At 43.0% G+C, this 27,985-nt stretch overlaps 2 protein-coding genes across 3 annotated transcripts; both read left to right on the forward strand.

Annotated features, from left to right (window-relative positions):
- The first annotated feature begins 4,596 nt into the window (after window positions 1-4,596).
- LOC118393524 (F-box only protein 21) lies at window positions 4,597-14,738 on the forward strand. 2 transcript variants are annotated; one of them, XM_052461828.1, is made up of 12 exons: window positions 4,597-4,857; window positions 6,685-6,820; window positions 7,136-7,230; window positions 7,542-7,663; window positions 8,042-8,188; window positions 8,482-8,618; window positions 10,871-11,007; window positions 11,231-11,410; window positions 11,644-11,776; window positions 12,079-12,269; window positions 12,543-12,700; window positions 13,191-14,738. In XM_052461828.1, the coding sequence occupies exons 1-12, from the start codon at window positions 4,631-4,633 to the stop codon at window positions 13,466-13,468; spliced, it is 1,941 nt and encodes a 646-aa protein (XP_052317788.1). In that variant the 5' UTR covers window positions 4,597-4,630; the 3' UTR covers window positions 13,469-14,738. The 2 variants fall into 2 exon arrangements, with proteins under 2 accessions (XP_052317788.1, XP_035642156.1); XM_035786263.2 differs by having other exon boundaries at window positions 4,598-4,857; window positions 7,121-7,230.
- A 354-nt stretch (window positions 14,739-15,092) lies between these two features.
- LOC118393526 (calcineurin B homologous protein 3-like) lies at window positions 15,093-27,645 on the forward strand. The gene is made up of 8 exons (XM_035786267.2): window positions 15,093-15,322; window positions 22,371-22,440; window positions 23,578-23,658; window positions 23,942-24,081; window positions 24,517-24,578; window positions 24,778-24,885; window positions 25,536-25,583; window positions 27,496-27,645. Exons 1-8 carry the CDS (start codon window positions 15,259-15,261, stop codon window positions 27,577-27,579), a joined length of 657 nt encoding a protein of 218 aa, XP_035642160.1. The 5' UTR covers window positions 15,093-15,258; the 3' UTR covers window positions 27,580-27,645.
- Window positions 27,646-27,985: the final 340 nt, after the last annotated feature.

Genomic DNA, 27,985 nt, shown 5'->3' on the forward strand with positions numbered 1-27,985 from the left:
CTCCGAATGGGAGCCCCCAGTGCCAAGGTGTCCATCCCCCACTGAAGCTGGTTCATCTAGCTCCTGCCACAAGTGGTGTTCATCTGCACAAATTTATTTCTGCAGGCATGGATGTGCCTCAGGGCCAAAAGGGCACAGCATGGAGGCGTTGCTGTGTTCTTTGCAAAATGAAGTCCCCCATCACCTGCACCACATGCTTGGTGACCCTCTGCTTTACAGCAGAAAGAAACTGCTATGGCACCTGGCATCAGCAGTACAATATTGTGTAGAGGACTGAGGGTCTTCCAAATATTGAAAGTGTTATTTTGTAAATGTATATATATTTTTTTCATGTTTTTTCTCTGAGGGGGCGGGGGGGGGTGTTAGAATACCATTTTGGTATTTTGTATATAGTTATTCCATTCAAAATGTATCACTTCACCAATTTGGCCACTTGGGTACATTTGGGCTACTTGTGTGGGACACCTGGGTGACTTCATGATAAATGTCATGTAGCACACTCATTTTGGAAGTTATCATTCTGAAACTTTGCACAAGTACTGTTGCCCTCTTATGTTTTTCACTGAAATTGTCCCCATCATCCTCTCTGAATGTCTGTTTTGTCTTGTTCATTTTGCAGATGATGATACAACAATAAAATGAAAAAAACATATGTTTTTTTTCATTGTATTATCTAATCCAGATCTATTGTGTTATATTCTCCTACATTCAATTCACATTTACACAAACTTCAGAGTGTTTTCTTTCAAATGAATCCAAGAATATGAATATCCTTGGTCCTGGGCCTGAGCTACAGACAGTTAGATTTGGGTGTGTCTTCAGGCAGAAATTGATTTATTTTACCTTTATTTAACTAGGCAAGTCAGTTCAGAACAAATTCTTATTTTCAATGACGGCCTAGGAACAGTGGGTTAACTGCCTGTTCAGGGGCAGAATGTCAGATTTGTACGATGTCAGCTCAGGGGTTTGAACTTGCAACGTTCCGGTTGCTAGTCCAACGCTCCAACCACTAGGCTACCCTGCCGCCTCTGTAAGAGGTTATGTGTTATTACATACAGTCGGGAAGGACTATTGGAAATCAGAGAGACGTTAACTTACCAGCACAACCAGCATTATGACCAGGAATACGACTTTCCCAAAGCGGATCATTTGCCTGCACCTCCCAAGGCATTTGAACTAATTCCAGAGGATGTCCCAAAACAACACTGCTGGAGGAGAGGGTGCCGGAGACTTCTTCTAGTGAGGCTTCGGATGCGCACACACTCCCCCACTGCTTCTGAGTATATTACACGCAAATGTCCAGTCCCTAGTTAACAAAGTTGACAAAATCAGGGCAAGAGTTGCTTTCCGAAGTGATATCCGGGATTCTAACATACTCTGTTTCACGGAAACATGGCTAGCTTGGGACATGCTGTCAGAGTCAGTACAGCCAATGGGATTTTCAGTGAATTGCGCCGACAGGAATAAACGGGGGTGTATGTTACATGATTAACAACTCATGGTGTAATTGTAACAACATACTGGAACTAAAGTCCTTTTGTTCACCTGACCTAAAATTCCTCACAATTAAATAGACCGTATTATCTCCCAAGATAACTCTCCTTGGTTATCGTCACAGCCATGTATATCCCCCCACAAGCGGATACCAAGACGGCCATCAAGGAGCTTCACTGGACTTGCAAACTGGAAACATATTCTATTATTTTGGGCCGGCAGCCAAATGCAACATGGCGCCGACAGAGATGGTCGCCTAGCTTTGCATTCTTCTGAAACTATGCAGTATTTTGTTTTTTTGTGTATTATTTCTTACAATGATACCACAGGAAATCCCCTTCTCATTAATGGATATCCTGGGCCGAAGGATATCCTGGGCCGAAGAGACGCACTGGAGACCAGGCTCGCTGAGCCGGCACCATCCGTCCTGGCTGGATGTCCACTCTAGCCCGTCCAATGCGGGGAGCTGGAATGAGAGTGACTGAAACCCGGAATCGCTGTTTGACACATTCCTGCACTGATTATCGGAGGAAGTTAAGGATGAATTAGCAGTCCGGGAACTACCGACGGATCTTGACTCACTCATTACTTTGACCATCTGGATCGATGGGCGGCTACGAGAACATAGGAAGAAGAGTAGGTCCGACTCCACTCGCCTGCCAAAGGATTCCATCTCGCCTCCGAGGCATCCCAGAAGTCCTCGACGTCTCAATTACCGAGAGGACCCGAGGTTACCCGATTTCCACCGCGTGTCTCCGAAGTCTGATGAGTCACCTCCTCCGGAACCGATGCAACTAGGCAGAGCTAGACTGTCCCCAGCCAAACGTCTACACCAGCTTCACACGAAGAGTTGTCTGTATTGCGGCACTACTGGTCAATTCGTGTCCTCCTGTCCACTAAAAGACCAGGCTCACCAGTAGGGGCGAGTACTCTGGTGGGCCATACGGATAACTTTTCCTCTCCCCTTACTCGCACCCCTTTCCATGCCATCCTGCTGTGGGGGAACCAGTCGGAATCTGTTCATCCCCGCTCAGCCCCTCTCCATTCCCATGGACGTTAGAGCGCTGGACGGGCGCTCTATAGGCCAGGTTACCCACAATACCACTCCCATCAACCTACGAGTGTCAGGGAACCAAAGTAAGGCAATCCAATTTATGCTAATTCAGTCTCCTAAGGTTCCCGTGGTATTGGGATTATTTTGGCTCCAGCGATACAATCCCCTCATAGACTGGACTGCTGGTGCCATCATGGGCTATACGTCACGGCGTTCGTCACCGCCTGCATGGTCTGTGTGCAGAACAAGACTCCTCGGCAAGCTCCGGGTGTTCTCCTTCAACCACTGCCTGTCCCTCACGGTCCCTGGTCCCTAGACTTCGTAACGGGTCTTCTCCCATCTGATGGCAACACCACCATCCTGACAGTAGTGGACCGGTTTTCCAAAGCCGCCTACTACATTCCTCTCCCCAAGCTACCCTCTGCCAAAAAGACAGCCCAGAGCATGGTGCAGTACGTCTTCCGGATCCATGGACTCCCGGTGGACATGGTCTCCGCCTGGGTCCTCAGTTCTTGCCCAGGTTCTGGAAGGCGGGTTGTTGGCCAGCCTGTCCTATGGGTTGGACCATCAGTACAACGGCCATTCGGAGTGAGCCAATCAAGATCTGGAGACGACTCTTTGCTGCCTCATCTCCGCCAACCCCACCACCTGGAGCCAGCAACTCGTGTGGGTTGAATACACCCTCCCCTACTCTTCCACTAGGCTCTCGCCTTTCGAGTGTTCCCTGGGTTATCAGCCCCCACTCTTCCCGGAGCAAGAGGAGGAGGTCGGCAAACCCTCTGCTCAGATGTTTGTCCACCGGGGATTCCAGTACCTGGTTGACTGGGAGGGTTATGGCCCAGAGAAGAGGTGCTGGGTCCCCTCACAACATGATGCGGCATCCCCCGTGCTTCACGGTTGGTACGGTGTTCTTCGGCTTGCAAGCCTCCCCCTTTTCCTCCAAACATAACGAAGGTCATTAGGGCCAACAGATTCTATTTTTGTTTTATCAGACCAGAGGACATTTCTCCAAAAAGTACGATCTTTGTCCCCATGTGCAGTGTCAAACCATAGTCTGTTTTTTTTAATCGCGGTTTTGGAGCAGTGGGTTCTTCTTAGCTGAGCAGCCTTTCAGGTTGTGTTGATATAGGACTCGTTTTACTGTGGATATAGGTACTTTTGTACCTGTTTCCTCCAGCATCGTCACAAGGTCCTTTGCTGTTGTTCTGGGATTGATTTGCACTTTTCGCACCAAAGTATGTTCATCTCTAGGAGACAGAATGCATCTCCTTCCTGAGTGGTATGACGGCTGTGTGGTCCCATGCTGTTTATAATTGCATACTATTGTTTGTACAGATGAACGTGGTACCTTCAGGTGTTTGGAAATTGCTCCCAAGAATGACCCAGACTTGTGGAGGTCTAGAATTTTTTACGAGATCTTGGCTGATTTCTTTTGATTTTCCCATGATGTCAAGCAACGAGGCACTGAGTTTGAAGGTAGGCCTTGAAATACATCCACAGGTACACCTCCAATTGACTCAAATTATGTCAATAAGCCTATCAGAAGCTTCTAAAGCCATGACATCATTTTCTGGAATTTTCCAAGCTGTTTAAAAGCACAGTCAACTTAATGTATGTAGACTTCTGACCCACTGGAATTGTGATACAGTGAATTATAAGTGAAATAATCCGTCTGTAAACAATTGTTGGAAAAATTACTTGTTTCATGCACAAAGTAGATGTCCTAACCGACTTGCCAAAACTATAGTTTGTTAACAAGACATTTCTGGAGTGGTTGAAAAAGGAATTTGACTCCAACCTGTGTATGTAAACTTCACGACTTCAACTGTAGATGTTACCGTGACATACAAGCCTTTAACCAACTACTAATCACTACTGTATACAGCATATACTTGTCCTGCTGCTAACAACATGTATTTTATTTTATGAAATACTCATTTACTGCATAATATAAATATATTAAATTCGTTTTTTTATTGAGTCATTCTCCTCCCCTCGGTTTTGGGTTATCTCGAAGTTCAGCCCCCTGCGCCAGAAAGGGGCGTGGCTTGTACAATGAGGTAACCGGAGTAAACAGTAAAGATGGCGACATCTGGAGCAGGAGGAGAGGGGTACTCCGGCCTGAACGGGATCGTTTCCGAGACAGAACACAAAATAATGACAGACCTACCGGCCGAGTTACTCGAGTACATATTATGCTTCCCTGTCCTCAAGCATGTCGACATTTGCAACGTTTCCTGCAGCTGCAAGCGGTTACACGACGTTTGCCACGGCAGGGGGAAGGTCTGGGGACACCAGTACAAACTCAGGTGAACTGACATTAGCTTGCTTGCATAATCCCACGAGCTAGCTAGAGACGTAGCTATCTAATGCTAGATGGCATCTAAATCGCAGTTGCCCCTCTAAAATACGAAATTATTTCTAGCAGTACAGTAAGCACATATCCGTCATAGCGAGCTACTGTCGCAAGGGAGCTGTCAAACGGCCGTTGACATTCGGCTGATGCACCAAATTCGACATCACGCAAAGTAACGTTAATAGCTAGCTAACTAACGTTATGTATCCAGCTTAGCTAGGTAGCTACCATGTCCAGGGGCTTATATAAGAAGCTACTAAAATATCTAGGTCACAATTAACCATTTCACAATTATTGCCTTGCACATTATCGTGCCTCTGAGGACAGACAGTAAAGTTGTGTGACCTTGAATGCTTGGAAATTGTGATTGAGGTCTTGTGCAGTTCTTGCCAAAAATCAGTTGGCTTGCTGGTAGTTTTTTTCTGACTGAGTCCCCTGTATGGTTAAAGTTATGGCAAACCACTGCTGATTTTGAATCTATTGGAAGAATTGTTTGTAAGCCAGCCACTTGTTACTTCATAGTAATTAGACCTTAAAGAAATGTTTAGTGTCATTCTGTACCATGCAAGTGATGGGCTAATAATAAACTTAGCAAAAAAGAAATGTCCTTTCACTGGTAATTGTGTTTATTTTCAGCAAACCTAAGATGTGTAAAATATTTGTATGAACATAACCAACAAATTCAACAAATGAGACAGACTTAACAAGTTCCACAGATATGTGACTAACAGAACTGGAATGTGTCCTTGAACAAATGGGGGGGGGTCAAAATCAAAAGTAACAGTCAGTATCTGGTGTGGCCATCAATTACTGCAGTGCATCTCCTCATGGACTGCACCAGATTTGCCCATTCTTGCTGTGAAATGTTACCCCAGTCTTCCACCAAGGCACCTGCAAGTTCCCGGACATTTCTGGGGGGAATGGCCCAAGCCTTCACCCTCTGATCCAACAGATCCCAGACGTGCTCAATGGGATTGAGATCTGGGCTCTTTGCTGGCCATGGCAGAACACTGACATTCCTGTCTTGCAGGAAATCACGCACAGAACAAACAGTATGGCTGGTGGCATTGTTATGCTGGAGGGTCATGTCAGGATGAGCCTGCAGGAAGGGTACCACATGAGGGAGGAAGATGTCTTCCCTGTAACGCACAGCGTTGAGATTGCCTGCAATGACAACAAGCTCAGTCCTATGATGCTGTGACACACCGTCCCAGACCATGACGGACCCTCCACTTCCAAATCAATCCCTCTCCAGAGTACAGGCCTCGGTGTAATGCTCATTCCTTCAACGGTAAACATGAATCCGACCATCACCCCTGGTGAGACAAAACCGCGACTCGTCAGTGAAGAGCACTTTTTACCAGGCCTGTCTGGTCCAGCAACGGTGGGTTTGTGCCCATATGGGACATTGTTGCTGGTGTTGTCTGGTGAGGACAGGCCTACAAGCCCTCAGTCCAGCCTCTCTCAGCCTATTGTGGACAGTCTGACCACTGATGGAGGGATTGTGCGTTCCTGGTGTAACTCGGGCAGCTGTTATTGCCATTCTGTACCTGTTATTTGGGTTATTGCCATTCTGTAACTGTTATTTGGATTTTTACGAATTATCTTTGAAAGACAGGGTCCTGGAAAAGGGGTGTTTTTATTTTGCTAAGTTTATTTATGAATTTGCACCCAACATCCATTAGCCTACTAATTGTTCACTGAACTCAACTCTACTAATCTGACACATACAATGAAATTCACTGTATCTGACTGCAATCTCTTTTCCTACACTCCCCAGATGGCCAAGATTGCAGAAGCATTACCGCCAGAATGAGTGTTGCGATTGGCTGAAAGAATACAGAACGCGACACACTGTTGGTCTACAAATACGACGAACTGTTGTATCCATCTCAAAGAGATTCTTCACGGAAGTTGTAAGTAATGACATTAGCAGTAAGCTGTCATGGTTATTGCCATTCTGACTTAGCCAGGCTAGTTTGTGGAGACTGAACTAGTGTTACTAACATTGTAAGAACTTGTAAAGAAGTTAGTGACAGTCGTCTCTTGGCCATACTAATCCACCACATCATGGTGTCTGTGATTTAGCTGCTGTGCGCAACTGCGCACGTGATTGTGTGTGTGTGTGTGTGTGTGTGTGTGTGTGTGTGTGTGTGTGTGTGTGTGTGTGAGGTTGGCTGGCCTGGTTAGCACTAACCCAGAGATCTGTAACACAGCCTTGCGTTGGCCAGGTGTTGGGGGACAGCTTTGCTGAGATTGAGTCCCTCGGGGCCCCTGAGCACTTCTGTGAAGACGAGCTGCTTTCCATACTGAACTCAGATAGGAGGTAAGAGCCATGTCTACACTCCAGTCCAGCACAAAAATCTATCTTTGGTCATTGGTTCTGTTTTTTATGTGTTAATGCTCCCTGGAGCTTTGTTTTATGTCCATTGTAACAATATGACTTAAATGTAAATATTTTTTTCTCCATCTCTTCTCTCCCTCTCTTGCCTTCTCCATCACTCTCTCTCTCTATTAATCTCTCACATTTTCACCTTGCTTGTCCTCTCTCACCTTTTTTCATTCTTGTGCCTTCTCTCTTTCTTTCTTGTGCCTTATCTCTTTCCATCCCTCGTCTCTCTCATCCCACTCCCATAGGAAAAGCCTGACACTGAAGTACTATGCCAAGAAAATCCTTTATTTTCTTCGCCAGCAGAACATTCTGAGGAGTTTAAAGATGTTTCTGGAGCAGCCTGCAGAGCAGCAGTCAGCACTAGAGGGTGAGTCATGAATATGGTGTACTTACTGTAGTACATGTGGAGTGGGCCTATTCATACACTGCATTTATATGTATCATACTCTCATGACTTGTATTCAGTGTAGGCCTAAATTAAGGCAGACAGCTGAACATGGGCCTAGCCATACTTATTGTTATTATTATTATTATTATTATTATTATTATAATACTGAGTGTTTGGAGAAGAAAACAAACAATGGCCATTTTCCCCCCATTGTGGTTTTTGAAGTCCTATGATTGCATCACCGTTTGCATTAAAACCCATAGAGAGAGAGAGAGAGTGTTAATAACAAAGCCATAAAGAAATGTAGTGTATAACCATGTGTTTTTTACAGTGCTCTATTTTCTCCTCCTGCTGTAGGAGCTGTGCTGGTGGACCAGTATTGTAACCCCCTGGCAGATGTGTCGTTGGACGGTATATCCTCCCAGCTGGAGGAGATCACTGACAAGGTCAAGAAGATGCTGCGGATGAAGAATTCCTCTCATCCAAGCCTGAGGGTCACACAAGGTTGGTCTGAGCTGGAGAGAAACACATGTTGGAATGTTCTGTTTGTCTCTCAGGAATTAATACAAAGAGCTAATATAAAGTCAGGCATTGTCAGACCTCAAAAGTAGTCTAATGTCGATTTTAGTGCATTTTCACGTCGACAAATTTAGATTTTGTAGTTAACTATCAAAGTTCACTATCTAACCTAGGAGCTTGTGAGTGTATTACATTGTACCATTGTATTTGACCTTAGTACATTCTCAGCACCGTTCTTTGCTAATACTTAACGATGTGATCCTTTGTGTTCTGTCTAGGTGACTGCTTTGCTGTGGAGGACTTTGAGCTCGAGAGGCAGGTGGTGGTTGCCCTCAATGCTGTTTTGTACGAGCAGCTTCAGTACAAGGGCAACGAATGTGATTACTACAATCCCCTCAACTCTTACATACACCAGGTAGGTGCTTTCATCGAGAGGCTATAGAGGTCTTGGATGGTGATTTACATTTGTTGTAAGTTAGTGCATTCATCTTAAGATAGCCAGGTGGGACAACCCCATATCACAGTTATAGCAAGTAAATTCTTCCTCGATGAAGTGTCTATCAGCAAAGCCAGAGCTAGTAAGGGGGAAAATGGTTAAGTACGAGTGTTAGTTCACTAAATGCTTCTTTTTGGGGGGGTGGGGGTGCGAGGGGGGGGGGTTCTGTGTGAGTATTGAAGATGCTCTTTGAGAGGTAGGGTTTCAGATGTTTTCAGTCCTAGCTTCAGGGGGATGTTGGTTCCACCATTATCGTGCCAGGACAGAGAAGAGTTTGGACTGGGCTGAGCGGGAGCTGCCCTCCTGTAGGGGTGGGAGGGCCAAGAGACCAGAGGTGGCACAACAGAATACTTCGGTTGGGGTGTAGGGTTACAGCATGACGGTAGGGAGGGAAGTTCATTTTGCTGCTCCATAGGCATGTACTATGGTCTAGTAGTGGATGCGAGCTTCGATTGGAAACTAGTGCAGTGTGCACAGGAGTGGGGTGACATGGGAGAATTTGGGAAAGTTGACACCAGACGGTGCTGCAGCATTCTGGATTAGTTGCAGGGGTTTGATGGCACAAGCGTGGAGCCCAACCAACAGCGAATTGCAGTAGTCCAGACGGGATGTGACAAGTGCCTGGATTAGGTCTTGAAGCAGGCAGACCTTCCCTGTGAGGAAGAGTAGCTCTGTCTTGTTGAGTTTGAGGTGGTGGACTGACATCCAAGCTGAGATATCTGCCAGGCACGCAGAGATGCATGTCGCCACCTGGGTGTCATAAGGGGGAAAGGAGAAAAGTAATTGCGTGTCATCCGCATAGCAATGATGGGAGAGACCATGTGAGGATATGATGGAGCCGAGTAACTTGGTGTATAGGGAGAAGAGGAGAGTGCCTAGAACCGAGCCCTGGGTGAGACCAGTAGTGAGAGTATGTGGTGCAGACACAGATCCTCTCCACGTCACCTGGTAGAAGCGGCCTGCCAGGTAGGATTCATGAGTGTACAGAGCCTGAGACGCCCAGCGCTGAGAAGGTGGAGAGGAGGATCTGATGGTTCAGTGTCAAAGGCAGCAGATAGATTTAGGAGGATGAGAACAGAGGAAAGAATCAACTTTGGCAGTGCAGAGAGCCTCCGTAGTACAGAGAAAAGGGCGGCAGCGTAGCCTAGTGGTTAGAGCGTTGGACTAGTAACCGGAAGGTTGTGAGTTCAAACCCCCGAGCTGATGACAATCTGTCGTTCTGCCCCTGAACAGGCAGTTAACCCACTGTTCCCAGGCCGTCATTGAAAATAAGAATGTGTTCTTAACTGACTTGCCTGGTTAAATAAAGGTCAAATATATATATATTTTTTAAAAGCAGTCACGGTTGAGTGACCCATCTTGAAGCCTGACTGGTTAGAGTCAAGAACATATTTCTGAGAGGGATAGCGAGGGAGTTAGTCAGAGACAGAATGCTCTGACTAAGAAAAGAAAGAAGGGATACCGGTCAGAGGGGTCAAGTGTTGGTTTCTCGTGGAGGGGAGAGACTCAGGACATTTTAAAGTCAAAGGGTCGGGGACAGTGGTCAGGAATGGGAGAAGTTCATGATCAAACGCTGCCGGAGTCCAGGAATTCCACTGGGTTGTGCATGCAGGGTAAATTAGAAGGATTTCAGCCAAGGGGTGGGGAGCGTCTGTAAAGCCTACACAGAGAGGAGCGAACTGGGATAGAAAAAAAGCGCATAGTTGCCAAAGCTACAAAAGAGCAAAATGAGATCATCTGAAAATAACTAGGTAAGATACTCCTGGTTGACGTGTCAACAATCATCTGCAAATTATGAGCAGTCAGCAGTGCACACACTAAGTAGGCTACTGGGAAGACAGGCAGCACTTAAAGTAGATGGCCTTAGCTAGCAAGAAGACCGTACTAGACAACAACAGATTAAGACAAAAATTATACTTATCCGTCCTAGAGATTCAAGGAGTCCTCCAGCTAGAGCTATAGATGTTATCCTCGGCCTGTAAGCGTCTCAGAGTAGGATTGCTGAACTTCCTAGATCAGCACTCCTACTTTGAGTCTTTTTGAATATGGGCCCTTTATTATTTAAATAAACTGAGTCTATTGATACTGTTATCCTCACCTTTTAATGGACAAAGTGGCTCTTTGAACTCTGGCTCTTCCTTACAGTCCCATGTCTTCTATTCCCTACCTAGGTGTTGCTCCGCCGGACAGGCATTCCCATCAGCCTGTCTGTCCTGTACATGACCCTGGCCAGGAAACTGGGGGTTCAGCTGGAGCCCGTAAACTTCCCCAATCACTTCCTGCTTCGCTGGTGCCAGCATCAAAGAGGGTAAGGGCCAGAGTGTGAGAGGAAGTGAACGTAAGGCATATACTTTAATGATAAGCCTTTAGTTCAGAACTAGTTCATGATTGGGTGAAATGCAGCATTGCTCTCCCAAAATGGCTGGGTTTCAATATACCTAATGTGGCATCGTCTGCGTTGCATACAAAAATTGCCTCAAAAGGTACTTATTTTTTTACTTGTATTGATAAAGCTACACATCTTATTCCAGGAGTGGGGACATCTATGACTTTGTGTACATTGACGCTTTCGGTAAAGGCAAGCAGCTGACGGCTAAGGAGTGTGAGTACCTCATCGGTCACCAGGTGACTGCAGACTACTACAGTGCCATCAGTACCACAGAAGTGCTGCTAAGGATGGTGGGGAATCTGCTCAACATCGGCAAGCGAGGGTAAGAGTTGTGGACTTAGGGATGTGATTTTTCTTAAACTAATCAATAACTTTTCTGACATCTTCTATCTGTACATCCAAAATCTTATTTTTTCCTTATTTTCTATGTTGTCCTCAGGATCTCATCCTTGAGGTAATGTTAGGGTTAGAGTTGGTCAAAAATAAATTCCTACACTCAACTGTCGCTGCTCTGGTATGAAATAACATTGTGTATCACTGTGCTGTGTCATGCAGGGAAGGCAATGAAAAATCCTACCAGCTGCTGAGAGACTCTCTGGATCTCTACCTCACCATCAACCCAGACAACGTTCAATACCTTCTACTACAGGCCAGACTCTACTTCCACCTGGGCATCTGGCCTGAGAAGGTTAGCATGATTTCTTAAGATGGCACATCATGAACCCAAGTACATGTAATTGGACCATATGCCTTTTACCTTGGCTTTGATCATGTTCAAAGAGGCAGCACATTTAGAGTTTATTTTATTTTATTGGGCAATCCATTTTTGTAAGAAACAATTTGTCTTCTATCATTTGGCTATTGGTCTGCTTCTCTAACATCCAGGACGAGCTGCCTCTACTTTCTTACTACGGTGCAGAGGACAAGTTTCCCCAACTGATAATGATTGGTGTCTGCTTGATGTCTCACCCCTCTCCCTTCCTCCTCCAGGTCCTAGACATCCTGCAGCACATCCAGGCATTGGACCCGTCCCAGCATGGGGCGGTAGGCTATCTGGTGCAGCACACCCTGGAGCACATCCAGCACAAGAAGCACCCGGTGGAGCCAGAGGTGAAGAGACGCAGCGCCTCCGAGCACGTAGAAGTGCAGTACAGCGTAGGCCTGATCATGAAACACAAGAGGTGCGTCTGAGTTCTGTACGAGGCAGTCAGTCACTCTTTCCACTTCCTTTATTATTTTGGTCTTCTTTCCATCTGTCCATACTCCACTACACCTTTTCGATAAATGCAGACATGTATCTATTTACTACATTCCCATAAGTTTAAGTTTGTATAGTATTGCCCTGTAGTGTGACTCGGGTGTTTTGTATTGATAAAGCCCATGTGTTATACTGTACCCCATCTCTCTCTTGACACTGAGTGGCTGCCCCCCCCTCCCCTCCCCCTCATTGCCAGGTCTGGCTACAACTGTGTGATCTATGGCTGGGACCCCAAGTGCACAATGAGCCAGGAGTGGATCACCACAATGAGGGTCCACCAGCTGTCCAGCGGGGCCAACCAGCCATTCTACAACGTCTTAGTGCAGGACGGTACCTGTCGATACGCTGCCCAGGGTACGTCTCCTCTAGACACACTAACATACATTCTCATTGTGTCAGGGCAGTGGTAGTTAGTTAAGAAGGTGCTCTAAGATGTAAGAAACTTGACAAATGTAGTACTTGAAATGCTTATTGAAGAGTTCTACATGCTGGATGAGTAGAATACCTATCTGCTAAGGTGTAAGCCTATATGTTTTTGCATGAATATGCAGCTGTCTTGTACAGCAGTGGTTCCCAACCTTTTTCGGTTACTGTTCCACCAACTCAATTTTGCTCTGCTCTGAGTACCCCCTCATGTGCATTTTACCAGTAGGCCTATGGTCTTATGAGAGACTTCTCAAGTACCCCCTGTGGATAGACCAAGTACCCCCGGGGGTCCTAGTATCCCTGTTTGGGAACTACTGTTGTACAGTAACTTGCCTCCACTCAGTTTAAGATTTGATGTCACATGATACCATACTTAAAAAAAAAAAGTATCTTTCCGCCTCTTTCTCCCATCTCCCAGAAAACCTGGAGCCTCATTCCGCTCCTCTGGAGATCGCCCATCCGGAGGTGGGCCGCTATTTCTCAGAGTTCCATGACAGCCACTACGTTGCCAACGAGGAGTTGCAGACACGCTACCCAGAGGACATGGCAGAGACCCTGGGCACTGTACGGGACCTCTACCACAGACTGACGCCCTCCTCAGGGCAGGCCTCAGAGCAACAGGAGAGCCCTAAAGGCACCGGGGGCTCCTCCCAGGACCAGAAGAGCCAGGAGAACCAGGAAGCTATGCCCATGTAGCTTAGCGTCCACTACTTCTCTGCCCTTTCCAAAACAACCCCTAGCCCGTACCACCTAGGCACCTGTGTAGATCTGAAAGGATTGGATGGGTATAAACAATGTCAGAATTACAACTAGCCTATCATAGGGCATAGTGGAGCTACTACTAGACCCTTCAGCAGGGATCGATTTGGCCGCGAGCGGATTTCGTTTATTTTTTTTCTTGAGGAGCTGGAACATAATTACAAATCATTTGTAAACTGCAAATTGACCACAAGAAGCCCAACAGATATAATATTTGACTAAAACATAATAATTTCAAACCCTTTCTTACATTTGTATACGATCATATGTTTGGGAATACTTGAACTTATTTCCCAAATTAATATAACTTGGAGCTGATTTCCTGGTGTTTTTACAGTTTTGTATGTCCAACAATGAAAATGCAAAAAAAGATACATAAATATATATTTGGTTGCTCAGGTTTTAATTGGGGGGCCAAATAAAGCCTACTGCGGGCCAAATTCAGCCCATGGGCCACCAGTTGGGGAACCCTGGGCTAGGGGTTGTTTCTAGATTTTAAGCCCCCTCTCTTCCCCATCCAATTCCTTTACTTGACAACGTCCTGTCCAGAACCATCAGGGCCCCTGTTCACAAACAATCTCAGAGTAGGTAGTGCTGATCTCGGATCAGGTCATAGCTGTCAGTATAATCGTATTCACTATGATCTAAAATGCTAAACTGATCCTAGATCATCACTCCTAGTCTAAAGCGATTTATGAATGAGTGCCCTGGAATGCTTCAGTACCTGGATCATGTGCTGTACCACCGATTGCCAACCAACGCCAGTAAAAGCCAAAACCCCTTTTCTCTCCACCTTCATCCACCTTCAAGAAGATTTACAAAGCTTGTCTCCTTTACTCTCGCTCTCAATCTTTCTTCACCTTCCGTCAAGATCTTCCCAGACCATCACCCTCTCTCTTTTACCTCCACATGAAACACTATCAAAATGAACGTTACAATGTGAAAATTAACATTTCTGTTACAATATCTCTTTCAATCTTACATTATAATAATGATTCATGCACTTACGAAAGGATGACTTTCGAATTTCTAGAACATGTTATACTTTTTTTTCTTTTCTGTACATTTCCAAGTAAAACATTGTAGGACTTTTAAGGGCTCACAGATGAGCTGTGTAAAAAGAAAACCACTAGGACTACAATGACTTGAAACAGTAGAGTGGTGAGACTGGATGAAATGAAAGGAAAAAATAAAATGTTTCAAGGTTTATTTTGGTCGTTCTATGTTATTTACAACAAACGTTTGTATCGTCTCTTCAAGAGCGTACTAAAGAATAGACATTCTAGTAGCCTGTGTATTTTTTGACGAAGTAACGTTCTGATGAAATGCAAATTGTGCTACAGTTGCTATTAATGACTAGTGGTTCATGTTCTAAATGTATGTATGTTCCAAATTTCTCTAAGGACAATTAATTGAATTCATTCTGCATCCACTTCTGGACAAATGTGTTCAGGACCTTGGTAATCCCAGAAGTGACATTTATTGGTCAACTAACTACACGCAGAATCTGCCCACGGGAGATTAGGACCTTGGGGATAACAGCAAAGCATCCCTCCCGACAGACCATAATAAAGAGTACATGTGTTACTAACTTCTTTATGACAGCAGAGGGAATCGCTAGTTGGTAGGGAGCACAGTACAGTAGGAGCGCGAAAAGTCCACAACTCGTAGTACACTCTTGTAATAATTTCAATGCGCAAGTGTCGCTCTTTTGGGGAAAAACCGCCATGGGAGCCTCGCAGTCTGCGCGCACTGAACATGAGTTCCAAGATCTGGTTGATCGAACTGGATGTAAGTAACCTGGGCTATATTATAAGTATTATTCAAATCAAAATGTATTTGTCACGTGCGCCGAATACAACAGGTACTTTACAGTGAAACGCTTACTTACAGGCCCTAACCAACAGTGCAATTTTTTTAAGTAAAACATTGGTATTGTTGAACAATAGAACATTTAGGAAATTAAAAATCAGTAAAAAGACTGAATAATAAAAAAAGACAGTGAATATTAATAGCGAGGCTATATAAAGGCACTGGTTAGTCGGGCTAATTGAGGTAGTATGTACATGTATGGTTAAAGTGACTATGCACATATGATAAACAGAGAGTAGCAGTATCGTAAAAAAAGGGGTGGTGGGACACAATGCAGATAGTCCGGGTAGCCAATGTGCGGGGGCACGGGTTAGTCAGGCAAATTGAGATAGTATATACATGTAGGTATGGTTAAAGTGGCTATGATAAACAGAGAATAACAGCAGCGTAAAGGGGGGGGGGACACACACGTTGAAAGTGGCAGATCTACCTTTTAGTAATCTATGGCCTCTGGTTGGGGTGTGTTTGTATAGTCAGGTTGGGGACGACGTCCTCGATGCACTTAGATTACACTGTTTCTATTGGATTATTATCAAATGCACACAAAAAACGAATTTGATCTTGTCGCGAAAATAAATAGCTTATCCTTAGATGAAGGACAAATAGCATAAATGCCTCAATTTCATAGTTCAAACTGGAATTATGAATGGCTTTGTAGTGAGTCTTCCGAAGAGCATACAATAAGACACTGTATTGTAGCTGTTTTCACATGAATAGACAATAGTTGGATTGTCTTTCTGTCATTCCATTAAAAATCTAAGAGTGGTAGACTACTCCTTCCAAAAAGCTTAAAGGACAGATGGACAACTGTTTATTTAACAAGTTGAATTGAATGCCATGCTACTTGCCAATATGGTGCCATGTATGGTGAATTTCCTATTGGAGTAGAATTTGTGATGATTTCGAGTGCAGTATTACTGTAAATTATGTAACTCAAATCCATTGACAGTCAAATATCACACTATTTTTGGAAGTGACAAGGGTAAAAAAATACATGTTTTTTTAAAAGTGGATTAATTACTCATTTGATAGGATGATGTTCTGCAAATTTGGTCTGTTGCAACAACATTTGTTGTGCTTGGAACATTGATCTGTTCACTCTCATCAGCTGGCCTCTGTTATAAATGGGAGAACTGTGCTTCCTCCTCCCACAGTGTAGAAGGATGAGAGAGGTCAATCAAGACATAAAGCAATACTCTGATTTCGAATGTTCAACATAAAATGTTTAGATTGTAATAAGTGTAATAACTTAATACAGCATGTTGGTTATCCAGAGTGTGATAACTCCTAAAGTAAGATAATGGTGAAGAAACATGTTGCGCATTATGCAGCTGAATGGTATGCAAGTATTTGAACTGAAGTTCATAACCATGTCTTCCCTGAGTGCTGCTTCCATGGCATTTGTGGGGAGGCTTGTGTTTTTCAGTGATCCTGAAAGCTATACAGGTGTGGTTCCGATCTCAGGAAGGTTCAACAATGCTGGGCAGGTTCCAGGTGAGAGGCCAGACAAAACACCTGGCCCTCCAGGTTGGGGGTTGGGCGTGGGGCTAACAACCCCACCCAGTAAAAACCACCATGTTACAGAAACCGCAACAACTTCCAAAATTCAGGAAACTCTTGCCAATCTGTAGGCACTTTGACGGCTTTAGATGAAAGCCGTACCCTGGAAATCGGGAGCTCGTTGAGGAGTTTTCTAGGGCCCATAACTACAGTCCGTCTTGGAGTATGGAACATCTGCACCATGTTTGAAACTTCAAAAACAGCTCAAGTTATCAGGGAGATAGACAAGTACAATGTGGACATCCCGTGTGTAAGTGAAAGCAGATGGACTGGTTAAGGGCGCAAGGTGACAAGTGATGGCTCAACAATTTTCTTCTCAGGAAAGGACGATGCCCACCCCAGTGGTTTAGCTCTCATTGTTAGCGAAACAACTGCCAAATCTCTCTTGGAATGGGAACCCATCAGTGACCAGCTTATCAGAGCAATATTCAACTGCAAGGTCACCATCCTGCAGTGCTATGCCCCCACCAACGAGACAGAGGAAGAGGACAAGGATGACTGGTATGAGAAGCTACTGTAAGCTCTATCCAATGTCCCACAATACAATGTGTTCCTGATAACTGGAGATATGAAAGCGAAGGTTGGAGCCGATAACACCGACTGTGAGGAGGCCATGGGGCAACACGGCTGTGGGACCGTCAATAACAACGGTGAAAGGCTTGCCGACTTCTTCCTCAATAATAGCTGTGTGATTGGTGGCACACTCTTCCCTCACAAAGACATCCATAAATGAACATGAAGATCCCCAGATGTTCACACTGTCAACCAAATCGACCACATCAATATCAACGAGACTTGCCAAAGGTCTCTATAGGATGACAAGGTCCACCACCAGATGTCAACAGCAACCATTACCTGGTGGAAGCTGTGAGCCACAAATGCTGTAAAACAAGGGTGGAAAATATTCAACATCAACACCTTGCCTGAGATAAAGAGGGGTATACTACAGATGTAGGATCTTAAATTTGATCCAGTTTGCTACAGCATGAAAGTAATCCTGCACCAAAAGGAAATGTGAATTATTATGTGGATTATTATAATTAATGGATGTTTTTGTAGGGGTTGATATATTTTCTTTTATACATTCGTAAGGGAAAATCAAGTTTGTAATTTACAATTAGACATTTCTTACTTCAGAAGCCTTTTTAAACCTCAAATACAATAACAATTAAAAAATGTCCTGCATTGCTGGAAAGTCATCCTGCAATAGGGTGATCAAATTAAGATCCTACATCTGTACAAAGCAGTTCGCAGTTAACCTGCTAACTTGATAAACAACCAGAAATAACTATTGCATTTCTGAGGGGTATACTACAAAGCAGGATCAATAAGTTAGCCAGGTATATATTCTGAAATAACTTTTTTATTTTTTTGAAAGATAAGCTAGAAATGGGTATTGTTTATTTGACTAAACAACCAAAAACGCATACCTACGTTTAGCTTTCTAGAGTTGGCCAAAGTAAAATTGTTGAATGCAAAATCACCTAGGTTGATTGAGCGAGCACAGTAGCAACGGTCATCAAAATTGTTAAAATGTTTTACAAACACTTTTAATAAATGCAACAGTTGACCAATCGAACAATGGATGAAGATACTCCAAACTACAATGTTTTTAATCCATCAGATATTGACTGTATTATAGCACATAAAACATTTTACTGGCACGGACAAATAATGAATCAGGGTTGAAGGATTTTGGTGGGAATTCAGGTATTCAATTTATTGTCAGATGTCACCTTTTCTTTCTTAGAATAAACTAATATAAACATTTTCAAATGGTAATCAGGTATTTTGTAAATATTGTGTGTTAAAATAAATACAAATATAAGTGCATTATTTGCATAAATACACTGGGTATACAGTATTTGCATATACAGTGCATTTAGAAAGTAGTCAGACCCCTTCCCTTTTTTGTTACGTTACAGTCTTATTATTCTAAAATGGATTAAATAAAACCTTTTCCTTAGCAATCTACACACAATACCTCATAATGACAAATGAAAATGAGGATTTTAGACTTTTTTTGCAAATGTATTTATTATTTACACAAGTATTCAGACCCTTTGCTATGAGAATCGAAATGTCGGGAAACAGGGTGCATCCTGTTTCCATTTATCATTCTTGAGTTTTTTCTACAACTTGATGGGGTCCACTTGTGGTAAATTCAATTGATTGGACATGATTTGGAAAGCAACACACCTGTCTATATAAGGTCCCACAGTTGACAGTGCATGTAAGAGCAAAAACCAAGCCATGAGGTCGAAGGAATTGTCCGTAGAGCTTTGAGACATGATTGCGTCGAGGCACAGATATGAGGAAGGGTACCAAAATATGTCTGCAGTATTGAAGGTCCCCAAGAACATAGTGGCTTCCATCATTCTTAAATGGGAGAACTTTGGAACCACCAAGACTCTTCCTAGAGCTGGCCGCTTGGCCAAACTGAGCAATTGGGGGAGATGGGCCCTCTGAGTTCCTCTGTGGAGATGGGAGAACCTTCCTGAAGGACAACCAGCTCTGCAGCACTCCACCAATCAGGCCTTTATGGCAGAGTGGACAGACGGAAGCCACTCTTCAGTAAAAGGCAAATGACAGCCCTCTTAGAGTTTGCCAAAAGGCACCTAAAGGACTCTCAGACCATGAGAAACAAGATTCTCTGGTCTGATGAAACAAGATTGAACTCTTTGGCCTGAATGCCAAGCGTCACGCCTGGAGGAAACCTGGCACCATCCCTACGGTGAAGGATGGTGGTGGCAGCATCATGCTGTGGGGATGTATTTCAGCGGAAGGGACTGGGAGACTAGTCAGGATCGAGGTAACGATGAATGGAGCAAAGTACAGAGAGATCCTTGATGAAAACCTGCTCCAGAGCGCTCAGGACCTCAGACTGGGGCAAAGGTTCACCTTCCAACAGCACAACGATCCTAGGCACACAGCCAATTCAATGCAGGAGTAGCTTTGGGACAAGTCTCTGAATGTCCTTGAGTGGCCCAGCCAGAGCCCGGACTTGAACCCGATCGAACATCTCTGGAGAGACCTGAAAATAGCTGTGCAGCGACGCTCCCCATCCAACCTGACAGAGCTTGAGAGGATCTGCAAAGATGAATGGGAGAAACTCCCCAAATACAGGTGTGCCAAGCTTGTAGTGTCATACCCAAGAAGACTCAAGGCTGTAATCGCTGCCAAACGTTCTTCAACAAAGTATTGAGTAAAGGGTCTGAATAGTTATAAAAGACTGAAATGTCACATTTACATAAGTTAGCAAAAATGTCTAAACCCCTTTTTTTACTTTGTCATTATGGGGTATTGTGTGTAGATGATTAGGGGAAAAAAATAATTTAATCCATTTTAGAATAAGGCTGTAACGTAACAAAATGTGGAAAATTAAAGGGGTCTGAATACTTTCCGAATGCAATGTATTCATACATCAACATAAATGGGTGGAACTGGGCTGAAACCACCAAAAACTTGCTCTGTCTAGGCCTATCTGCACTAACCTGCGCTGTCTAGACTGCCTCATTAATGACTGTTGTTGTCACATTCTTTACATTGTTTGTGAGATCAGACATAATATCACTATAATCAGCGTTCATTTTTGAAGGTTGCTTTCATTTCAGAGCATCTAATTTGTAAACATTTCAACTCTATTCAATTATTTTTTCAATTCAACAAAACAAAACACCCATCAAAATAAAGTTATATATTTTTGTGATGTTAGTGTAGAGACGATACGTTAAAAAGGTAGACTCAGCAGTGTGACATAGATGCAGAAAGTAAACAGCATAGTGGGTCAATTTCTGCAAAAAAACTGACCCCGTTTCACTGTGCTATCTGGGCGACACACTCATGTAATGTCTCACAAATACCTATAGGTCTTGGCTTTGTCTGATAAATACTGATACTACTATAGCAACATGTCTGATAAATACTGATACTACTATAGCAACATGTCCTTTGCTTAAGTCATTCCACACACAAGCCCATGCCTGAGAGGCTTGAGGATTTAGCAATTCAAGGATTTTTATTATCTGCTTGAAAACATGACTAACAAATCTGTTATCCTTCCCGTGATTACATTGTTGCAGTAATTGCACTGATATCTCTGTTCACAAACATGGATTAAGAGTTGAGCCATGAGCTTGCAGTGCAAAGTCAAGGTTGGCTGAATACAGATGCAACTCAAAGGGTTGAGAGGGAAAACAGAAGAGTCTGAAATGCAATACGCAATATTGCTGTATTGCTGCATACACACCACCCACGTAAGTCTATAAACCTGCCTGTGCAATAGTTTAGTGTGTGGCATTGTTCTGTGTGGTTGCTGAAGCATTCACCTTCAGTAGTTGTTGCTACTGCAAACATTAATCTTGTCAAGGGCATTTCCATGTCCTATAAGCACTAACGTGAAGTTCATAGGAGCACATCAAATTTGGTGTCAAATTAAAGCTAAGAGTCTATATATTGTTTTTTATTAAGGCTTTTATAAATTCTTTAACTATTTTCCATCCTAAAAATGTAGAATAAGGCACTGATTTCTGGTCAAACAGATGGACAAGGGGTCTTGGCAAACAGAAAGTCTTAATTCGGAGTAGATATTTAACAGAACTTTTGGAAAATGTGGTCACAAAAAAACTGAGGGAGATTTTACCTTAAGTATGTTATCAAATCTGCACTGTCATTTGAGTAAATGTGTTTTTGTAAAAATGTCAGTAGAAATTGATAAAAGTAGTCCTTGTGCATATGGTTTAACTTTTCAATCAATGGTTTTTGTTTGGCATACTTTTAAAGTGAAAAATAGAGTCTCGCCGTCATTCTATTACCATGAAATGATTCTTATGTGCATTCAACAAGCACTGTGAGGGCAAAGCACATTCCACCTTTGAGAAGTCAAAATAAGCACCATTGTATGCAAAGTTTCCACTCAAAGTAAAATATTCTTTAACTGTATCTTGCAACCATAACATTAAAATGTTGTGCAAATATAACCCCCTGTGATCCTTTATTTCGAACATTTGCCCACAAAGAAGTCAATAATTCAAAGTTCCCTTTGAAAGCAAATATAATCTCATTAGAGTATGTTTGTTTTTCTATTAGGCCGATTGTGTTAAAAAAACAAAAATCATTATGCGGATTGTGTCGTAGGCCTATTGTTGTCACAATTCTGGCCATTTCTGAAGAGGTTTATCTGTTCTGTACCCTTTTGCACCCGAATCCAAAGTTCATAATTGCTACAGGTCATTTACATGTTTTACACTTCAAAACCAATACATACCATACCAGAAAATATTTGGTAAAGATATCCAGCTAGTCTTGAAGGGTGGGGTATCTACCCTCAAGTTATTATGCCTTTAATAAGTCTTAAGTTGCTAATGCTAATTTACTCTTCCAAACTACTGTGATTGTTTCCATTCAGTTTCCCTGGAGCAGATTGGCAACCTCAACAAGAGATTCAGACAGCTGAGCAAGAATGAGGAGACACTAAGGTAGTGTCACCAACAACATATATTTACAGTACATCATCGGCTGTTACCCATCTCATCTATCTATCTATGGTGGTCCTTCTGTAGCTCAGTTGGTAGAGCATGGCGCTTGTAACGCCAGGGTAGTGGGTTCGATTCCCGGGACCACCCATACGTAGAATGTATGCACACATGACTAAGTCGCTTTGGATAAAAGCGTCCGCTAAATGGCATATATATATATATATATCTATTCATATACTGTAAAACCATTCTGGAAATATTATGTATTTTGGAATTTACCTTCAAATATGTTACGTAAAATATAGTAGCAGTTCACTTACTGTATTTGTGAATGTACAAAATAGAATGTCACACAAAGAGTACAAGGTCAAAAAATAAATAAAAGCACATCCTCTAAAGAGGGAAAAAGTTTGTTGTATTTCAAATGGCTTGTAATTCCACCCCAAAGAATACGTTACCGTATTGTATTTTTGGAGTGCCAAAATCCTTTTGACCACTAGTGGGTGCATGGTATTGTTGTTTCTGGCTACATTTGTGCTGTACCAATTTCATTGATATGTAGTAGTAGTAGCACCCCATCAATTAAATGTCTATAGGGGACAGATTGGAATGGAAGCAAGTCTTAAACCTTTAATGGTTGAGTATTTGCCTTTGCCATGTAGTCACTGTATGGAAGCCTTTGTTAAATGCCTCTAAAGTGTAAGTGCAACATTTGTTTTTTTATAACACTTACATTTCTGGAGGACTTAACACAGGCTTCAAAGTTGGCAGTCATTGGTATTCTGTAAAATGTAAACACATTACCTAGCAGCAAACCTGCTTGCAAAGACCACTTATCCTGGACATTTTCTTGATACTGTCCGTTACAATAAGCCTATGCTAGAGACATTTGAAATTAAACAAGTATTTCTAATATGGTATTGTTGTTTCTGGTACATAAACATATGCCTTGTAAGAGGCTACATTTGTCCTACCTGTTAGTGAGAGGGCTGTATCAATGTAATTGATGCTTGTTGACAGTAACCTTAATATAATACTTGTTAACAGTAACCTTGGCCTTTGGCAAAAGGCAGTAAACATCTCACATGATAATGTAGTTGTTACTAACATATTTTCATGTCATGTTTTCTTTTGCAGTCGACAGGATTTGGCGAGCATCTCTGCTCTAGATAACAATCCACTCCGGGCTCAAATTATTAATGCCTTCTTTGACAAAAGGTGATTATATAGCCGAAGTACAATATTAATATTGAAATCTCTCGTTTAATACATACTGTATTTACTGTCATTAACTGTTAAAACCATGTTTTTACACAAGAGGACAGTTTTGTTCATGAGGTAATCAGTGATGATGTAAAGGCCTTAGTTTTGAAGCATGTTCAACACAGGGCAGTCGGAGTGAATTCACATATACATGTAACTCTATACCTGTAGCCTTGGTAACCTCACCGGTTAGTCTGGTTTAACCAGACTAATGCCTCTCTGTGTTTACTTGATTTAGAAACCTCCGTCAGAATGAGGCGGGTACGGTCCAGGTGATTGGCTTTGAGGAGTTCCTTATGGTCATGTCTCACTTTCGTCCGGCAGCTATGCACATCACAGAGGAGGAGAGGGAGAAACTGAGGAGGGAAAAACTACGCTGTATGGTTTGGTGATGAGTAGAGTGACTTTGCTGAGACTTGTGTTTGTGCCCAGAGCTAATGCCTAGGCTTTAGCTCAGTGGGCTAGTGTGGTCTTGACTGAGTCATGCATGTTTTCTATAAGGGCTATTCTAGATAGAATCATAACATTGATTCAGTTCTCTAATCATACTCTAGTGTAGAGTCAAGATTGGGTCTGGAGTAGACCAGCCAGTCTGTCTTGCTCCTACTTATCATGGATGCAGCTCAGAAAGCCAATTCTCATAATCATGACTTCTTCATCCACCCTGATGTGAAATGAGCCATTAGGCCCCTATCCTGCCCCTGGAACCCTTCCCAGTCGATGATGAATAGAAATCATAGTAGAGACCTGTTGCACTCTCTTTGGGGATAAAATAGTTAGTAAAAATGTCCTATTTTGCTTGTTCGTCTTCAGTTGTGTTCAACATGCATGACACAGACAGTGACGGCACCATCACTCTGGAGGAGTACAGACGGGTAAGGCCGCCCTTTTCTACTCTCTCCTCACCATAATCCTCCATGGGCCCCAGGGCGTGTATTCACAAAGCATCTCAGAGTAGGAGTGCTGTATTAAAATCAGGTTCTCCCTTGTCCATGTAATATGATTCCTTATGATAAAAAAAAGGCAAAACTGATCCTATGTCAGCACACCTGGTGTGCTCTTTTCTTCCTCTAGGCGGTAGAAGAGCTCCTGTCTAAGGCTGGCACAATCGGGCAGGAGACCGCAAAGGCCATTGCAGACGCCGCCATGCTGGAAGTTGCGAGCACCACAAGGGGCAAAATGGTAACGGGAGTTATCACTTAATCACTAATGTTTGTACCCTTATGACCAAAGAGTTCATAAAGTGCGTAAGATACAACGATAACACAATTGATTACAGTGAACCACACCTTATTTTTAAGTGCAAAAAAACTGCTCTGCTTTGTGCCGTGCCTAAGAACAACCCGTGGCCGTTATTCATGATAGTCCACAGGTCCTCATGCCTTATTGCTTAAAGTGGCAAACTGCAGTTCAAACAACGTGTGTACAATAAAATAAAAAGGACATTTCATGCTTAAACCTTAATATTAAACACCAATGGTTTTCACTAAGTTGATGATTTTTATTTCAGATAATTTGTACAGCTTTGATACTATAATTTTTTTTTTTTTTTTTTTAATCATCTTATTTGATTATTTCATATATTATATACGTGATAAGGCCACACAGAGAGACATATATTATTAGACACCTGTGATCATCTCAAGTACCCAAAAGGCCCTAAATGTCATTTTATACAATTCCAAAGAAACATTGAAAGTTAACTCAATTCTGGTAGTTTACTGTTACATTTGAAAAGTTCCAGTAATATACCCTCCCTTTGCAACCCCATGTAAAAATGTATGTCGCAATTGTAGATTTCCCCTTTAAAATTGGGTTACTTTGTTTTTCAGGAACCTGATGAATTCTATGAAGGAATCACTTTTGAAAATTTTCTTCAGGTATGGTTGTATATACAGTACAGTATACAGTGAGTGTACAAAACATTAGAAACAACTGCTCTTACCATGACAGACTAACCAGGTGAAACATATGATCCCTTATTGGATGTCACTTGATAAATCCGCTTCAAACAGTGTAGATGAAGGGGAGGAGACAGGTTAAATAAGGATTTTTAAGCCTTGAGACATGGATTTTGTACACAACATGACCAAAAGTATGTGGACACCTGCTCATCGAACATCTCATTCCAAAATCATGGGCATTAATATGGAGTTGGTACCCCCCTTTGCTGCTGTAACAGCCTCTACTCTTCTGGGAAGGCTTTCCACTAGATGTTGGAACATTGCTGCAGAGACTTGCTTCCATTCAGGCATAAGAGTATTAATGAGGTTGGGCACTGATGTTAGGCGATTAGGCCTGGCTCGCAGTCGGCGTTCTAATTCATCCCAGAGGTGTTTGATGGGGTTGAGGTCAGGGCTCTGTGCAGGCCAGTCAAGTTCTTCCACACAGATCTCGACAAACCATGTCTGTATAGACTTCGCTTTGTGCACAGGGGCATTGTCCTGCTGAAAAGGGCCTTCCCCAAACTGTTGCCACAAAGTTGGAAGAACAGAATCGTCTAGAATGCTGTAGCGTTAAGATTTCCCTTCGCTGGAACTAACTATTCCTCCTCCAACAAACTTTACAGTTGACACTAAGCATTGGCGCAGATAGCGTTCTCCTGGAATCCGCCAAACCCAATCCGTCAGACTGCCAGATGGTGAAATGTGTTTCATCACTCCAGAGAACACTTTTCCACTGCTCCAGAGTCCAATGGAGGCGAGCTTTACACCTCTCCAGCCAACGCTTGACATTGCGTGTGGTAATCTTAGACTTTTGTGCGGATGATCGGCCATGGAAACCAATTTCACGAAGCTCCCGACAAACAGTTCTTGTGCGGACGTTGCTTCGAGAGGCAGTTTGGAACTCGGTAGTGAGTGTTGCATCAGAGGACAGACGATTTTTACGCACTACGGGCTTCGGCACTCTGAATGGCACACATGGCAGTCCCGTTCTGTGAGCTTGTGTGGCCTACCACTTCGCGGCTGAGCTATTGTTGCTCCTAGATGTATCCACTTCACAACAACAGCATTTACAGTTAACAGGGCAGCTCAAGCAGGGCAGAAATTTGATGAACTGACTTGTTAGACAGGTGGCATCCTATGACGGTGTGATGTTGAAAGTCACTGAGCTCTTCAGTAAGGCCATTGTAATACCAATGTTTGTCTATGGAGTGTGCTCGATTGTATACACCTGTCAGCAACGGGTGTGGTTGAAATCGAAATCCACTAATTTTAAGGGTTGGACACATACTTTTGTATATATAGTGTATGTGTGCCATTCAGAGGGTGAATGGGCGAGACAAAATATTTAAGTGTATGGTAGTAGGTGCCAGAACTGTAACGCTGCTTGGTTTTTCACACTCAGTTTCCCGTATGTATCAAGAATGGTCCACCACCCAAAAAACATCCATCCAACTTGACACAACTGTGGGAAGCATTGTCAACATAGGCCAGCATCCCTGTGGAATGCTTTCGACACCAAGGAGGGTTCACGCCCTGACGAATTGAGCCTGTTCTGAGGGAAAAGGGGAGGGTTTGGGTGGGGGAAGAGGTGCAACTCAATATTAGGAAGGTGTTCCTAATGTTTTGTACACTGTGTACAACCTCTTCCCCACTTCCCCATTTCACGAGCTATTCAAATTGGCTATTGATATATTAGTTGAAAAAAGGAAATGCCATTTCACTTTTGAGTTATGCAAAAGAATGCTATTACAACACAGTGACATTTGGTGTCTTAGTATACTGCTATACTTTATATATTGAATACTGCCATATCAGTCTTATATTCCCCTACATGTTCTCCCCACAGATTCTTAAAACCTTCGATATTGAGACAAGGATGCACGTTCGCTTTTTAAACATGGACACTGCAACCATGCGATGTGGAAAATGAGTCCCTGTCTCCTTTAAAATACATCTGGTACTGATGTTTTTACAGAATGAATCTCTCCGGTCTTCCTCTGAGATGAAGCCAAATACCTTTTTTTTTTTAAACTTATGAATGATTGATGGGAGATCCACTGTGATATACAGTGTCTTCAGAAAGTATTCATACCCCTTGCCTTTTCCACTGCTCCAGAGTCCAATGGCGGCGAGCTTTGGACTTTGACATAATAGGGTATTGTGTTTAGGCCAGTGACAAAAATGTCAACAATCCGTTTTAAATTCAGGCTGTAACACAACAAAATGTGGAAAAAGTCAAGGTGTGTAAACACTTTCTGAAGGCACTGTAAGTGTACAATATCGTCTACATACCGTATGTTGTACATTTTAAAATGACAAACTATGCTGAAATATAT

This window comes from Oncorhynchus keta, chromosome 14 (assembly GCF_023373465.1).
Source record: "Oncorhynchus keta strain PuntledgeMale-10-30-2019 chromosome 14, Oket_V2, whole genome shotgun sequence".
Lineage (NCBI taxonomy): Eukaryota > Metazoa > Chordata > Actinopteri > Salmoniformes > Salmonidae > Oncorhynchus > Oncorhynchus keta.

Bases quoted from the DNA above. Each gene is read 5' to 3' on its own strand.
- LOC118393524 (XM_035786263.2), top strand. From the start codon at position 4,631: ATGGCGACATCTGGAGCAGGAGGAGAGGGGTACTCCGGCCTGAACGGG. The intron at 7,664-8,041 runs GTGAGTCATGAA...CTCCTGCTGTAG, and splicing joins GCAGCAGTCAGCACTAGAGG to GAGCTGTGCTGGTGGACCAG. The intron at 12,701-13,190 runs GTACGTCTCCTC...CCCATCTCCCAG, and splicing joins CTGTCGATACGCTGCCCAGG to AAAACCTGGAGCCTCATTCC.
- LOC118393526 (XM_035786267.2), top strand. From the start codon at position 15,259: ATGGGAGCCTCGCAGTCTGCGCGCACTGAACATGAGTTCCAAGATCTG. The intron at 15,323-22,370 runs GTAAGTAACCTG...GTTTCCATTCAG, and splicing joins TCTGGTTGATCGAACTGGAT to TTTCCCTGGAGCAGATTGGC. The intron at 24,886-25,535 runs GTAACGGGAGTT...TTTGTTTTTCAG, and splicing joins GCACCACAAGGGGCAAAATG to GAACCTGATGAATTCTATGA.